We start from the raw sequence: 15,096 nt of genomic DNA, 5'->3' as shown, positions 1-15,096 counted from the left end.
GTCGTTTGAAATACTTTTTCAATTAGATGAACCAATTTAAAAAGTGACTCAACCAATCTAAAAAGTAATGAATCGTAGTTTTTTTTTTCCTTTTGAACAAGTATCGAACAACAATTAATTGTCGTTCGGTGGGTGTCTAAAGAGCAATCGTCTCTTTTTTTGGTGAACAAGATGGGCTGAAAGTCCAACGAAGAAAAACTGAGAAACTATACGCAGGAATGTAATGGTGGAAGCATCCGCAAAAATCGCATTCACCAAAAAAAGAAGACACAAAATCATAAACTCTACTTCAGGAAGGTCATACTTAGCTAAATCGTCCGACTTAATTGAGAACATGAATCCAACAAACAAAACCATTTTTGTTCAAAAAAGCTTCAAATTCTTTCACCAACTGAAAACTAAGATTTGAACTCGGACAATCACCCATAACATGATCAGATCAACAACCAATATAGAAAAGATTCTACTAAGATACTAAGTTTTAATACCAATCAAAGTAAACAACTTAAAATTTTAAAACAATCGATATAATTTTACAATTTTTATTAATTTTACGACTTAAATTCTAAAGAATCAAGGAGGTTGAAGGCTTAGGTTTAAACCCGGATAAAAGATTGATGCTATGCTAGTACTAGTAAAAAAAAAGTAATTTTGCAAATAATAACCAGAGTTTTATATTTAAAGATTAACCACTAAGATGATCCTCTTTCACATATTTTAGAATTATATAGTTATAACCAACTATATCTCTACTAACATAAGTGTATATTATTACACATGCTTGTTTTGTGTATTTTATATTCATACAAAGTAATGTCACAAACTTTAGCAAATACTAGTAGTTCCAGAAACATTATGTGACTATTCAGAGCTGAGCAGAGTTCTTGGCGATGGCTCCAGCATCAGTGAGAAGAGGAATCAATTGACCTGCACGGTGTTTCTCCAAAATAGCTGCAACAAATAAACATGTGATAAAAATATTACACACAAATAATGAAAACAGAAAGAAAAAAAACAAGTCTAGTTTTGTCTTTGCCACGTGAAAAAGAAGCAACATGAGTGTGTAGCCTTACAGTCACAACCACCAATGTGCTTGCCTCCAATAAACACATTAGGTACTGTCCTTTGCCCTGTCCACTCAGTTAATGCTGCATGAATCTCATCTCCATCACCTTCAAATAGGTAAAGACAAATTCAAGAACAGAAAGACCCCTCTTTGGATTTAATGAGAAATAAGACTATCATTTTTGCATTTTTCACATTCACAATCTCAACGCAGATAGAAAAGGTACAAAGCATGAGAAATAAGTAAACTCTCACTTTCTATATCCATTTCAAGGACCTTGTAGGTTGCTCCTAGCTGTTTGAGTAGATCCTTGACCCTTTTGCAGTAACCACAATAAGTCTTACTGTCACAACATACATTACAGATGGTATTGTCAAGGTTAAAAAAAAAAAAAAGATGGTTACATGTGAAAAACACCAAACTACCTTGACAACCAATAAAATACAATACATGTTGTAGAACTAATTTTACCTCATTCTAACTTGAAGCTAGAATATGTAGTTTTTGTCTTATAGAATATATTTTTCAACTCATTTTCGTTTTATATTCAATTCTTTCTTAGCTATAATCAATTCAGTTAAAATCAATTTGTGTCATCGCAAAACCTAAAACGAACTTGACCATAGATCAAAAGACATATGTCTAAACTTCTATGCACAGTCAAGTCAAACACACTATATAGAGAAATATTCTACTATTACCTAAAAAAAACATTGACATCTCCTTAACTAGTATTTTGATCAACAAAAACATGTTACTATGATTGGATAGAAATAAAATAACCTGAAGACAAAGACGGGGGAAGAGGCAGCGATCTGTTTAGTTTTATTCAACGCTGTTTCCATCTCTTCTTTGGTCCCTTGAGTCTTCTGAGAACCAAGAATAGAACCCATTATGTTATGGAATTTGATATGAAGCAATTAATTAAGGAGGAGAAGACAAAAACTGAAGAGGTGTGTGTTTGTGAAGTTGACTTTCTAAAAAGAAGCTTAATATGTCCGCCATCAATTATTCTAAACTTTTTGCCAAACTGAGAATCAAATCCATTATTATATTTATGATGCTCTTAACGATTAACGAGTGTCCTAACCGTATTTTTAAGGTTTTCTAATTAAAAAAATGTTTATTGAAAAGGTTAAATAGTTTAACTCTCATGCATTGAATGCTATAAAATTTTATTATAGTATTAAGATTGTTAATGAGTCGTTTTCATTTCTCAGATATAATATTCTAACAAAGGAGACACAACATCTCCTTTCATGATTAAAAAAAAAAAAAAATTCATTCATAATCTTGAAATATTAGGTTAATCGGTCGTCTCTCTTATAAATTTAACATTGTATTCATTGATAGACGATATGAGATTTAACCACTCACATTTGAAATTCGACAATCCCTACTAATTACCTTTTTTATACTGCGTGTGTGAAACTCGGGAATTAAGGATCTTATTGGGTACCTCAAGGATATTCGTTAAGAAATCTATTAAAAAAAACTTTATTTTAAAAATACAAGTTTGTTACTTTTATCTTATCAATAATTACGCCATTTTTACGTAAACTTACTTTTTTTTTTAGTATTTTAACTAATACCCCAAATGCAGTCATTAACATTCTTCTTGAATTAATAACCCAACTCGATACATTATTCGAGTGAATAAATTATCTGAGTTTTATAATATTACATTCAACCGGTTCAACTATATAAAAATTGTACATTATCTAAGCACTAGAAACAAGGTTGCAGGTAGGTATATATGGATGGCAAATCCACAAAGTCTTAACTATATTTTTTGTATTATGACTTGGAAGCAAAAATGGCTTCCAAATCTTCATCCAAGGCTTTTTTTGGTTTTGGCTTATAATCAGAAGAAGAACTACCACTTCTCTTGTTTCCCCAAAAACCACTCCATCTAGTAGTACTACTGGTAGAAGGATCAGTAATTTGAACTCCACTTCTGTCCTTACTAAAGCTACCTTTTGCAAGTTCCCTTACTCTTTTCAACCATGGTATATCAGGTGTACCTGAACTCCTACTACCGGAGTGCATACATCTTTCAGCAATCAAAGCATTGTCTCGAGTTTCGCTGTTCGCATGACCATTTTGCGGTAACTTCTTCTCCAAGTTTTTTATCCATTTTTGAGGGATGAAATACAAAACAAACCCAATTGAAGCAACTTTTAAACCTCTAAACAATGACTTCTCCTCAGGGTCTAGAAGCTTTGTTTGTGCATATAAAGCATACCATTCATTAGCAATCTGTGAGCAATACCCTACTAAAAACAGCACAAGCATGAAAATCCCAAATTTAGTCTCAGTTCTCACAGAAAAATCTTTCTTCAACAGCACAAAACAAGTAGCGAAAAATGCAACTTCGCATGTGAGTGAGATGATTTCAACTAATTGAACCTTTTTCTTTATAAAAGGCTTCTTTAGCACCATGAAAAATAGCATAAAAGAGGTTATAGATAGCATAATAATGATTGGACTCTTAGACGATTGTGATCGTGTATGAATGAAGACACCAGCCAAAATTCCGAGTGAAACGCGCCGAATGGATTCAAGAAACACAAAGTATATTCTGAGAATTCCAAAGAGCTTTTGGATGAAAGGTGCTTCTGCATCTTCTGTTTCATCATCAGAGACAATAATGTGGTCATTTTGACTTGGTTGACTTCCACCTGATATTTGTGAAAGCATGTACTTTGGAGGACCTCTTAAGTCTTCAAATAGAGGGCCAAATATAGTTAGATAAACAGATTTAGCTTTCTCTTTCCATGTCCATTGGCCTCTTTTACCTGGTCCAAGAGTTACTCTTATAAGCTCTTGATACCAATGAAATGTCTCACCTTCATGATGAACTTCCTTGTATTGAAGAAGTTTTCCAAATGTGATTCCAACTGATAGGAACATGAACAATGCGAGAAGCACAGTGGACACAAAAATCAATAGTATAATTCCAACTGCCATTGCTGCAGGTGCTCCTCCTGTGGCCATGCAAATAAATAGGAAAAATTAAGCCTAATGATTTGTTTGTACAGATTCACCACACTAATGGTTTGGAACAGTTTGTACAGATTGTATGGTAATGGTAACATTGGTAAGGTGTCAAATAATCAACGTAGCACCAATAATTCGGATTGAGGGCATATCTGGGAGAGTCTCGGTGTCGTGTCAAGTGTACATGTCTAGGAGGGGGTGCTTCATAGCAAATAATAACATTGAATTAAATTACCTCTGATAAGACCAGTAGAGGCCTTGCAAATACCAGGCAGTGCTAGAAATAAAAGGAATATCTCAAATCTTGGGAATACGAGGGCTCCATATGTTCCATTCTTTTCAGAATTTCTCTTCCTAAATTTGAGGATAATGAGTAGAAAACCATGCAGAACCATGAAACTACCACAGATCACAGCTAGCCAAAACATGGTTCTATAAAAATCTGTCCATCTACAATAAAAAACAAATAATCTGATTGATAAATGAAGTATCATTCATTATGTAAACAAAAGGTGTTCATTTTCATAATTGGTGTTCATTGTCATATCAAAAGGAAAGACCTAATTTCACAAACAAAATTATAATGCATTGACACATGTATAACTTACCCACTGGAATGCTGTGAATCCAAAATATATTCAGCTTCCGGCTTCATATTTGTGCTCTGCAAAGGTATGAGTTGTTTATTAAGGACATTAATTGTCTATAAAAAAAATTATCATTCTTTCTGCAGGATTGATATATAAATTTAATTCTGACCTCAAAATATTGCTGGTACTCTGAAGAAGTAAGCGGTGATCCGTACACTGAAGCACCGTAATTCAAATTCTGACCTAACAGCATGTTTGGAATTGTTGCCAAAGCTTTAGCGGAGGAACTAGAGCTTCCAAAAGGACTAGATCCTACCATGAACAGGCTCATAGGTCCAGATTCCCACGGCACAGAAAAAGAGGGTATGGTCCATTGCAAATGCCTTGAAAATTCATAAAATTCAACTGGCCACTTAACTGATAACCATCTAGCTAGTGCAAACACTTGAATATGGCACAGAATTCTCTGCATGGTTAACAAAAAATAACCTCATCAATGTGGTATTCTCTCTATTATCAATACAAGAACGTAAGGTATTTTGGTAGTTTGTGTAAATGTTAAACACTCATATATATATGCTATAGATATCTTACAAATAGATTCCTTGCTGGATCAACGATCAAGAAAGAAGACGATCTCGTGAATGTATCAACAGATTGAAGGCTTGCAGTTGAGATAGTTAGCAGGCCCGCAGCAATCGATGTCAGCCCAAAAGTAGCAGTTGCAAATGCAGAAATCACAGAAGAAATGAGAGGTACCGAGTCTGCATGATTCATGAAATCGTAAATATGTCTAAATGAATAGAATTTTTTCAAGAAAAATCTTGCATCTAACAAATGAAAATAAAAATTTAGATATAATAGCTTGCAACACAATCACTAAAAGAAAAATATAAAAAGGAATCTTACAGTGCCTCACTTGTAGAACATTGGAAGCTAGATTTTTGTTTCCAGCAACATCATGAGTTACGTTCTCTGGAACACTGACAAATACAAAATCATCATCTGCTTGTAGCTCAACAATGTATGTGCTCCATTTTAGTTTGTGAAAGCTGGTCAGAAATAAAACGTTGCAAGAGAAAATATCAATTATCAACTGGAATTTGGCTTTCTCATTCTTCAACAAATCAATGTTACTAAGCCACTTTTAGTTTTCTTAAGCAATATCACAGAAAGTGTACATGTACTTATATACTTGCCTTTTTAATAAGCCTCCTGAAATTGATATGCAAGAGGTATTGAATCCAAAAACAGGCTTGACAAATTCAATTAATATTTGAATATTGTGATCTTTTGTCCTCATTCTATGTGTACTCAACATCACCGCAGGTCTCTTAGAATCTGAATTCCATGAAAATGTTAGCATGTAAATACAAACAATCTTTACTTGGTGGATAACATCATTAACATGTACCATATAGAAAATTAACCGGGGCATTTGGAGAAACTTGAGTCCCTTGTCTGGTTATTATTGACTTCGAATTGAAGTTAACCGAGATTATAGCAGTGGAGGAGATATTGGCAATCTACAATAACAGTTAACCAAAAAATGATGTGTAAGGAGAAGAGATGCACTTGAAACAAGCATAACACAACACAACTAAGAGACTAAAACATACTACATTTATGAATTAACTAACCATGAACCCAAATCTACGATTTCCAAGATTTTCTGCACTAGTTGGAAGGAGTGAACCCTGGCTAACTTTGAGAGAATTCATGATTTCTGTAGATGAATTTAGAACTGGAGCTGAGAAGTACAGATACACCTTTAGCTTGTTATGATCATTAGTTGCCTGTACTGTTCTAGTTTCACTGTTAATTTGAACTAGCTTTTCGGGTACATGAGTCCTGATGTTGACATACACCTTTCTTCTGTCTGTGGATCATGCTCACCATAGAAACAAACCAAGTTTTTTCAACATCAAAAACTGATATAGAAATTTGTTCTTTCAGTATGTGTGTTAAAGACAGAGAAACACCTTTAATTAGGGTGGAAATAGGCTAGGACCATCTAGGCTTTGCATAAATAGGTCTAACCATTTTATAGAAAACAAAGCTGAACCTGGTATGTTACAGTTATTTCTAAGACCTGAGTTTTTTTTTAAAGTCTGGTATGACTTGCTAGCTTACTTAAAAAGGTTTATTTCATATTAACAATTTTAAACAAGTAATCTTAAAATAGACTAACCAGCTAATATGTCAACGAGATGAAGTTCTATTTTGAACTAATATTCATTTGGACATGTATATCCTTATAGTAATTACAAAAATGATATATCAAACCCTCGTGAATTACTAAATATATCTAGCGCTAAACTACTATTACTATGACATAATAAAAGATAAAATAACACTCACCAATATGTATATAAACACTTGAATTTGGCATTCTTGTAAAGCTATTACCAGCTATGTCAGTACAGAAATTCTTATCCATTACAAGGATTGCTCGGCTGTATTGAACAGTAGAGGATAAACTAACAAGAAGAGAATACATGAGGTTTGGCTTCAGAATTTTAAAGGAAGATGGTATAACTTGGCCAGCACCATAGACAAGAAGCTGTAAACAAATATAACAACAACAGTTAAAAACTGATCCATCTTGTTTTGAGAAATCTTAGCAATAGCAGATAGCAATATACTTACATTGCAGGCATTCACAGACTTGCATCTAAAACCTTCACCTATACATGGCTCGCTGAAAGATATATTTACTGAAACATTTAAAGAACTTGTGAAAGATGTTGCGGCTGTAACATATGCTGTTGGTGGAATTGTGTCTGAAAAAAAAAAAAATACTGTTATCATAATGCTATATAATGAAAAACAAATTTATATCTGAATCTCAATGGACTTGGTGATGAAGATACGCAGGCAAAAAGATAGTTATGCATTGAAGACTAGCTGAGGTGCAATTTTTATTAAACCCAAAATAGGGAAAATTATTTTTCCTGGTACACTTGTGGCATAAACTGTTAAAACCTGGAACATTATTCCACTCATATTTTATGCTACAATATTTAGACAAAGATTATAAGGGCATTTAAATGAACTTTTTGGCTTTTTTCCTGACAAACATCTTTTTAAGTACTTACAAAAATGTCATAAAGAACTAAAAATAAATTTATAGACTCTTATTAGCTTCTAAGCTCTCCTAGATAGCTTATGGAAACAACTTAAACTTATCCCATACCTTTTCGATTTCTATCCACCAAAAATTTTTTTACACCGAAAACAAATGTTTTGAGAACGCAAATAGCTCTCAACATATATATCTTGTTGCAAATAACTTATAAAATCTTAGCACTTATGATAAGAAATCTCATATGACAAGCATTTACTAAATAAACGCTTTATTAAGTTGTTTATCCAAAAGTGCCTCTTGTCTTAACTTTTTCCTACCAATGACACATAATCAATTGAAAGAGGCCAAATTCCATAAGTGATAAGCAACTGATAACAAAAATAAGGAATGAAGTATAGTCTCTTAACCAACAGTCCAGTTATGGCTAGCACAGCCAAAGAGTCCTTGATGTCCATTGGTGCAGACTTCAAAAGTATGATTTCCATCCTTCAAGCTTGAGTACGTAACTCTCCCATTTGTACAAACTGATCTGATCCCATTATCAAGCTGCATACATGGTATTCTTAGAATCTTCACAATAATTAGAATTGCTTTTAACACCTCACCCCTCGTCCCCCCCGAAATAAACTCCACATATATACTTAATCAAATTCACTGCTAAATTGCCAAATTCATGAGCTACAGTGACAACAAAATAAGGGTCTATTTGGATTGGCTTATTTAAGTTTATCTACCAACATAAGAGTTTACGAACACAGTTTATGACATGTTTATAAGTTATTTTCACTTTATTTCCATAAACTCGTCAAGATGCCAATGAAAACAGTTTGCCTTAATCTTATCTTTTGCTATAGGATAAGCTATTATACCATAAATATTTATGTTATAAGCACTTAATTAAGTTGTTTATCCAAAATTGCACTAAATACTAGTGAGGCCATTAGAAAGTTACAAACTAGCCATAACCAAAATAAGCATACACAACTACTGAAAAACAAACCTTACAACTGAGGCTGCAATTTGCGCAAGAACGGTTACTACCAGAATTAAGAACTTCAAAAGCAAATGTTGCTGAGTTCAAGTGAGAGAATGCATGGGGTGCTTTCAAGAATTTCACAGTTACATCTGAACCGCCGCATTTAGTAATGAAACAAAGTGTTGACAAAACACAACAGAGTATACACAAACGTAATACTCTAAGCAGAGTCATTTATCTTCCAACACAGTAGCTGAATTGGTGCCAGTTATGTGAGCTACTACTGGAGCTAGTGTTGTTATTGTGTAGTAGTTGGATTTTTGCATGAAAGAGAGGTCATAGAGACATAGATTTGATGAATTAATGGTGTTAAGGTAGTGTGCCTTAAATGATTGGTTTCAATATTTCATAGTTTAGTGGTTATTATATAGCCATTATTGTATGGATAAGCCAGTGAACTTTGAGTGCATAACATGCTTCAAAATTGCAGTTGTGGTCACGTTTAGGCGGTAAATTTTGATATTACAGCAAAATGTAGCCGATGCAACTGCAATTTAAGTTGCGATGCTTTTATAAAGACCTCTAAATATTTTATATTATGGCCGCAATTACAGTTGCAGATCGTAATTTAAAATTACTATACTCTATTTTGTTACCTTTAATGTGACATAAAAGAACAACACCATAAATGTAACTTTAAAATCTTTGTAATGTATGAACTTCAATGGATAAATAGAAAGAAAATGTTAGTCCAACTGATTGATGGTCCCACTAAATGATAGAAGAAGCAAAGACAAAAGATGAGTGGAGACTAGAGATGTTTTATTCTTTGTCAATCACGTAGTGACAGAATGATTTGAGAGAGAGATATAAAATGTCTAACGAGCTCAACCTTAGAAACGTTATCTTTCATGTCCCGTTTCATTATAATCTTATCATAGAATTCTACTCTCCCATACCATAAATATAAACTATAAACTATAAACATAGTCATTCACATTCAGACTGAGACGAGCCAGAAATTAAACTTAGGATGGACCAAGTTGAAAGTAAGATTTAGTGAAAAAAATAATATTTAAATACACAATATTTACAAGATATTTAAAAAGTTATCAGATATATTTAAAGTTATGAGAATTTTCAAAGATATAAGAAAGATGAAAGTGTCTTGAGGTTTGCTTGAGAATGAAGAGACTAAAACGAATTTTGAATATAGTAGCAAAAGAAAATGTGAAACAATAAAAATACAAGTGTGTTAGGATGATTTTAAGATGAAATGACCAATGAACAATGGCAATGCACAACCAAAATTGCAGACGGTGATTCAATCTTTCTAAACGAAATTGCAATGATGAATCATATATTGGGATTCTAGTTGAGGATTAATTAGGGTTCTTCTATAAATTTCTAACAAAACCTCACTTTCTTTTTCGTTGTTGTTAAGGATTCTAGTTTAGTATTATTGCAATTAAGCCTAGAAATATATGTGTTTAAGACTCAATATATGGAGTCCAAAAAAACTATTATACAATAAAGTTCATAAAAAATATATACTATAGACCAAAAAATATTTGCATACTAGTATAATTTTTTTAAAAAAAGTTTAGGCGAGCCGTGACCTCTACTGGTCCCCCTTCTAGCTTTATCCCTACATTTACTTTATAGTTTAATTTTTTTCCTAACAATTTGATATTCTAAAATATGGATAGCTCATATTTGGTATAGCTCAATTGTTGATATAAGCGACTTACGACCATTTGCATATATCTTACTACCCTACATACATCAAAATATATTTAAAACCAAACAGTCTTCAATTTACCCAGATGAAGTTAAAGAACAAACCATGTAATATGCACAAACATGCTCATCTATCATAAGCAAATTCAAACATCTCTTTTCCATGTTCTTATCAGGTATAGACCAAACGTGAACAACTCGTACTCTGAGCTTCAAGTTAAGTTGCCACCAACAATTACAAAAGCACAAGTTAATATCGAAGGCATTTTTGTTAAAGAAATGATGCACTATTATTGTTATTTATGTTTGTGTGTAAAATATGAGTATTTATCAGAATAGGCTACGTATTTATAAATGAAAGGCATGCTAACAGATGCAGAGTATATGAACAATAATTACTTAGTTAATTGTCAATGAAAGAAAACCATGAAAGATGGTGAGATGTAAATGTTGACATATACCTTGGTAAGCTGCATGTTTTTTTTAGAAGATACAACAATACTGATTAATCATCATAGTAAAATGTAAGGTCAAATACTACCCAAATATTATTTTCAATTAAACTATGCAATTATTGTTGAATTAATTGGTAGATTATTTTTAGAAGGTACAACAATACTAATTAATTAGCATAAAATGTAAGGTCAAACACTACTAAAACATCATTTTCAATTAAACTATGCAATTATAGTTGAATTAATTGGTAGATTTTTTTGTAAAGGTACAACAATACATTAATCAACATAAAATGTAAGGTCAAACACTACTAAAACATTATTTTCAATTAAACTACGCAATTATAGCTAAATTAATTGATAAATTTTTTTAGAAGGTAGACCAGTATTAATTAATCGGCATAAAATGTAAGGTCAAATACTACCTAAATATCTTTTTCAATTAAACTATGCAATTATAGCTTAACTAGCTTGGAAACCCGTGCCAAGCACGAGCTAGAATTTCGTCGTAATTAAAACATTGGATGAAGATGTATTATTCTCATTTATGTGGTTGTTCTATATCTAATGGGTAGATCAACACCAGTAAACACCAGTGTTGGCTCTTTCCATGAGGTCTAATGATGATATCATAACTTGGTTCGACTTTGCGAATGAAGCATGGGTGAATCCCGGTGACAGATGTCGATTGCAGAGAGTCTTATACTTAAGTGAGATATGTTGATTTGTCGAGTCTGAGCTAAAGTTCCACATTGGATGCGATAGTAAATGTTTAGCAACATATAAGTGATATGATCCATATGCTTAATTTCTTAAGGTTTAGGATAAGATGTGGTGTTTAGCTCACTTGTGTGGATTCTCTTTGTCTATTGAGATGATCAAACTCAATGTAGGATTATGCGAAAATTACAATATTGATTTTTTATTTTTAGAAATCACAATATTGTTTTTTTTAGATTTTGGATGTGATTTGTTTAATTTTTATCTTAAAGTTTAGTTTTTATATATCATTCTCTTCCATATGATTTTTTTTCTTTCAACGTCTATTATTTCAATTTATTCACTTTTGAATTTTGGTGGCAAGTGAAAATTGTAAATTGTCGATGTCTTATGCTGAGTTGATAAAAATATATGTTTATTAGACAATTTAAAATAATGTAACGTTTTCCTTAAAAAAAATCATGTGATGTTTGTTTAATTGAATCTAATTTTTTGGTAAAATAATTACCCAAAAATCTCGGACTCATTCAACCAACCCAGAAAATAACCGGCAACTCATGTAACACCCCGTTTTCTCAACTTGATTTTTTTATTTTTTTTTAGCATAAATCAGAGTAAAACACCTTAAACGGAATGTTACACTTCTTTCAAACATAAATATAGCAATTTTACTATTATTTCAATCATTTCATAACATCAAAATTAAATCTCAATGCAGCGGAAAATATCTTAATAAAACATCATGTTGGCACGACGGCCTCAACTTAAACAACTTAATAAAAATTCAGTCTAAACAGTCTTCAACATAAAAGTCATGATAAATCACGTAACATATGGAAAACAATAAAGATCTTCATCCCGTTACATATCAGAGCACCTAAGACTCATGTGTACCGCAACTAGCAGCAACTACTCTGCATCACCTGCAAATTACCCATACGAATGGCAACATTTCCAAGCAGAAGGGGTGAGATTCACAAACAATAATAATAGATATATAAATCATCAACCGTATTTAACAACTTAAACTTCACCAATTTATAATAATAATTCTTCGTATAGTACTTCATTAAATCATCAATCAACTTATAGTCAACATTAATATCATATTCATCACATCATGTACATTCATCACATCATAAACCTCATTGTATAACAACATAATTCATCATATCATAAACATCTTCTCATAATAATATAGACAACACAACATAATCATCATCTTATAATAATGTAAACAACAACAAATCATCATAATAATATTCTTACTTCTTTAATTTTAGTAACACTTACTAATTCAACCAACAACGACGACAACAACAAGATTCTACAACAACGACAACAACTCTCCCAACAACAACAACAACAGCTTAATCAACAACATAAACAACGTGAGAGTACATCACCTCTCATAATTCAACAACGTAAGAGTACACCACCTCTTATAAAACAACAACAAAGTAAGAGTACATCACCTCTTATAACACAACAAAGTAAGCGTACATCACCTCTTACACAACACCTGACATAATCATTCACCAACAACGGCTACGTACAACTACGACTTCAACAACAACACGAACGATGATGACAACATCGGCAATTTGCATAACATACTTATGACTTATTCGACAACGTACAAATCAACAACGCTTACAACTTAGACCAACATTTACATCTTAGTTAAGATTCAACAGCATCACAGGTAGCACATAGACATCTCAAGATATAACAATATCAAATGATAATCAACACAACTTAAACATCATATATAATTCCACATAATGCATTTGCAAATATACCACATCATTAACAACATCAATCATCATTAACAACATCATTAATCTTCTTAATTTCATCAATAATAGATATATAATTCATCAATTAAATCTAACACCCTAAACATCAACAATGCTTCAATATACATATATATTTCATAATCAACAACATCATCAACACTGACAATTTCAACCAACAACAACGACTCATGCAACTACTCAACGACTCCACTAAGACTCCTCAACAATGCGCATGCATGTGGTACCATATTCAGGGCCGTAGCCCTCACCGTTGTAGAATGGTTAAAGCATTCATTTTCAGGACATAAGTCCTCACCACTAAACACCACTTTGAGCAACTAGTGCTCCACCACTTTGAACGACAAGGCGTTCCAGAGCCGAAGCTCTCTCACTTTTATGATTATGCAATGGACTCCACTTGTGTATATATACATACAACTCAACAATGCATATATATGATATGACTTTCAACTCCACAATTCAACAACATGTATGATTTAATTAAATGTAAACATACATCAGAGTCATCAACAAATCATTATAGTAAATCCAACAATTCTAAAAAATATACAATTGATCACAATCATGCTCACACAATCAAGTTCATCCATTTATACCCCAAAGACCAACTCATGAACTCATTAGCCATTTTATACAAGGTTATTTCTTACCTAAAAACATCTCTGGATGGTTAGGATAAAGTCCCTACACTTAGGAAGAAGTTTGGAAGCAATTGGAGCGAAGAAAAATGCATTTTAAAAGTTCCTAGTCAGGCAAAATCGTAGCCCGATTTTTCCCCATTGTAGTCCGATATTTTACGTGCTGAAACACCCCAAAACCTGGTCAAAATCGTAGCCCGATTTCTGCTCGACAGACAACATCAGATTTTCTAATTTCACGTTTTCACGCGTAAAATCCAAACCGTTAACCCGTTTTCGATGCCGTTTTCGCCTACACGCTCCTGACACTTAGCTCTATCATAATCTACAGAAAAATTTAAGTTTCAACCACCCAAATATCGATTTCCAAAACCTCACATAATCACTTATTTGCAAAACGTTTATACACCGACTCTTCAAGGGAAAATCCCAATTTTCATTAACCCAACCCCAAAACTGATTGGAACATTATACTATGAATAACCTATAATCAGAACACCATTTGTACACAAATTCTATGAATTTTCTATTCAATTAACAACTAATTACAATTCTCAAAACCTAATTCTCAATTATCCAACCTAAGAACAAAAACATGTTAAATCACAAATTCAGAATTTATACACTATGATTACTGAATGTTAGCCTCACCCTTACCTTAATTTCGACGAACAGCTCTACAGAAATCGGACTCCTCTTCCTGGCTCTTTAGCTTCTCTTGGCTTTTCTCCCAAAACTCTTGTTTTGTACGTAAAACTGATTCTGACCCTCAGTTTCTATTTTCCCAACCTATTGTAACCTCCCAAATATTCCTTAACTCCTCTTAATTTCTATTAATTCCAATTTAACCTCAAACTCCTTAATAATTATATTTCTCACATTATTCTATTAAATAATAAAAATAAATCATTAATAAAATACACTACACCACAAAATCAACATAAATCATTTAAAATCATATAAAAGACTTTAAATCAACTAAAATAATTAAATAACAATTAGG

At 32.4% G+C, this 15,096-nt stretch overlaps 2 protein-coding genes across 3 annotated transcripts; both read right to left on the bottom strand.

The window, feature by feature from the left end:
* Nucleotides 1–685: 685 nt before the first annotated feature.
* On the bottom strand, nucleotides 686–2,065 carry LOC11438922 (glutaredoxin). The gene is made up of 4 exons (XM_003601194.4): nucleotides 1,850–2,065; nucleotides 1,321–1,409; nucleotides 1,074–1,172; nucleotides 686–951 (listed from the first exon to the last, which is right to left on the bottom strand). The coding sequence occupies exons 1-4, from the start codon at nucleotides 1,957–1,959 to the stop codon at nucleotides 866–868; spliced, it is 384 nt and encodes a 127-aa protein (XP_003601242.1). The 5' UTR covers nucleotides 1,960–2,065; the 3' UTR covers nucleotides 686–865.
* A 619-nt stretch (nucleotides 2,066–2,684) lies between these two features.
* LOC11438490 (uncharacterized) lies at nucleotides 2,685–9,144 on the bottom strand. Of its 2 annotated transcripts, XM_003601193.4 has the most exons (13): nucleotides 8,745–9,144; nucleotides 8,152–8,290; nucleotides 7,306–7,439; nucleotides 7,018–7,219; nucleotides 6,297–6,535; nucleotides 6,071–6,182; nucleotides 5,856–5,997; nucleotides 5,566–5,708; nucleotides 5,251–5,420; nucleotides 4,826–5,122; nucleotides 4,675–4,730; nucleotides 4,302–4,516; nucleotides 2,685–4,053 (listed from the first exon to the last, which is right to left on the bottom strand). In XM_003601193.4, the coding sequence occupies exons 1-13, from the start codon at nucleotides 8,952–8,954 to the stop codon at nucleotides 2,864–2,866; spliced, it is 3,249 nt and encodes a 1,082-aa protein (XP_003601241.2). In that variant the 5' UTR covers nucleotides 8,955–9,144; the 3' UTR covers nucleotides 2,685–2,863. The 2 variants fall into 2 exon arrangements, with proteins under 2 accessions (XP_003601241.2, XP_024634051.1); XM_024778283.2 differs by lacking the exon at nucleotides 8,745–9,144 and having other exon boundaries at nucleotides 8,156–8,294.
* Between the last annotated feature and the right edge of the window lie 5,952 nt (nucleotides 9,145–15,096).

This window comes from Medicago truncatula, chromosome 3 (genome assembly GCF_003473485.1).
Source record: "Medicago truncatula cultivar Jemalong A17 chromosome 3, MtrunA17r5.0-ANR, whole genome shotgun sequence".
Taxonomy (NCBI): Eukaryota; Viridiplantae; Streptophyta; class Magnoliopsida; order Fabales; family Fabaceae; genus Medicago; species Medicago truncatula.
Note: the sequence above shows the minus strand (reverse complement) of the source record. Positions and strands in the feature narration are given on the sequence as shown.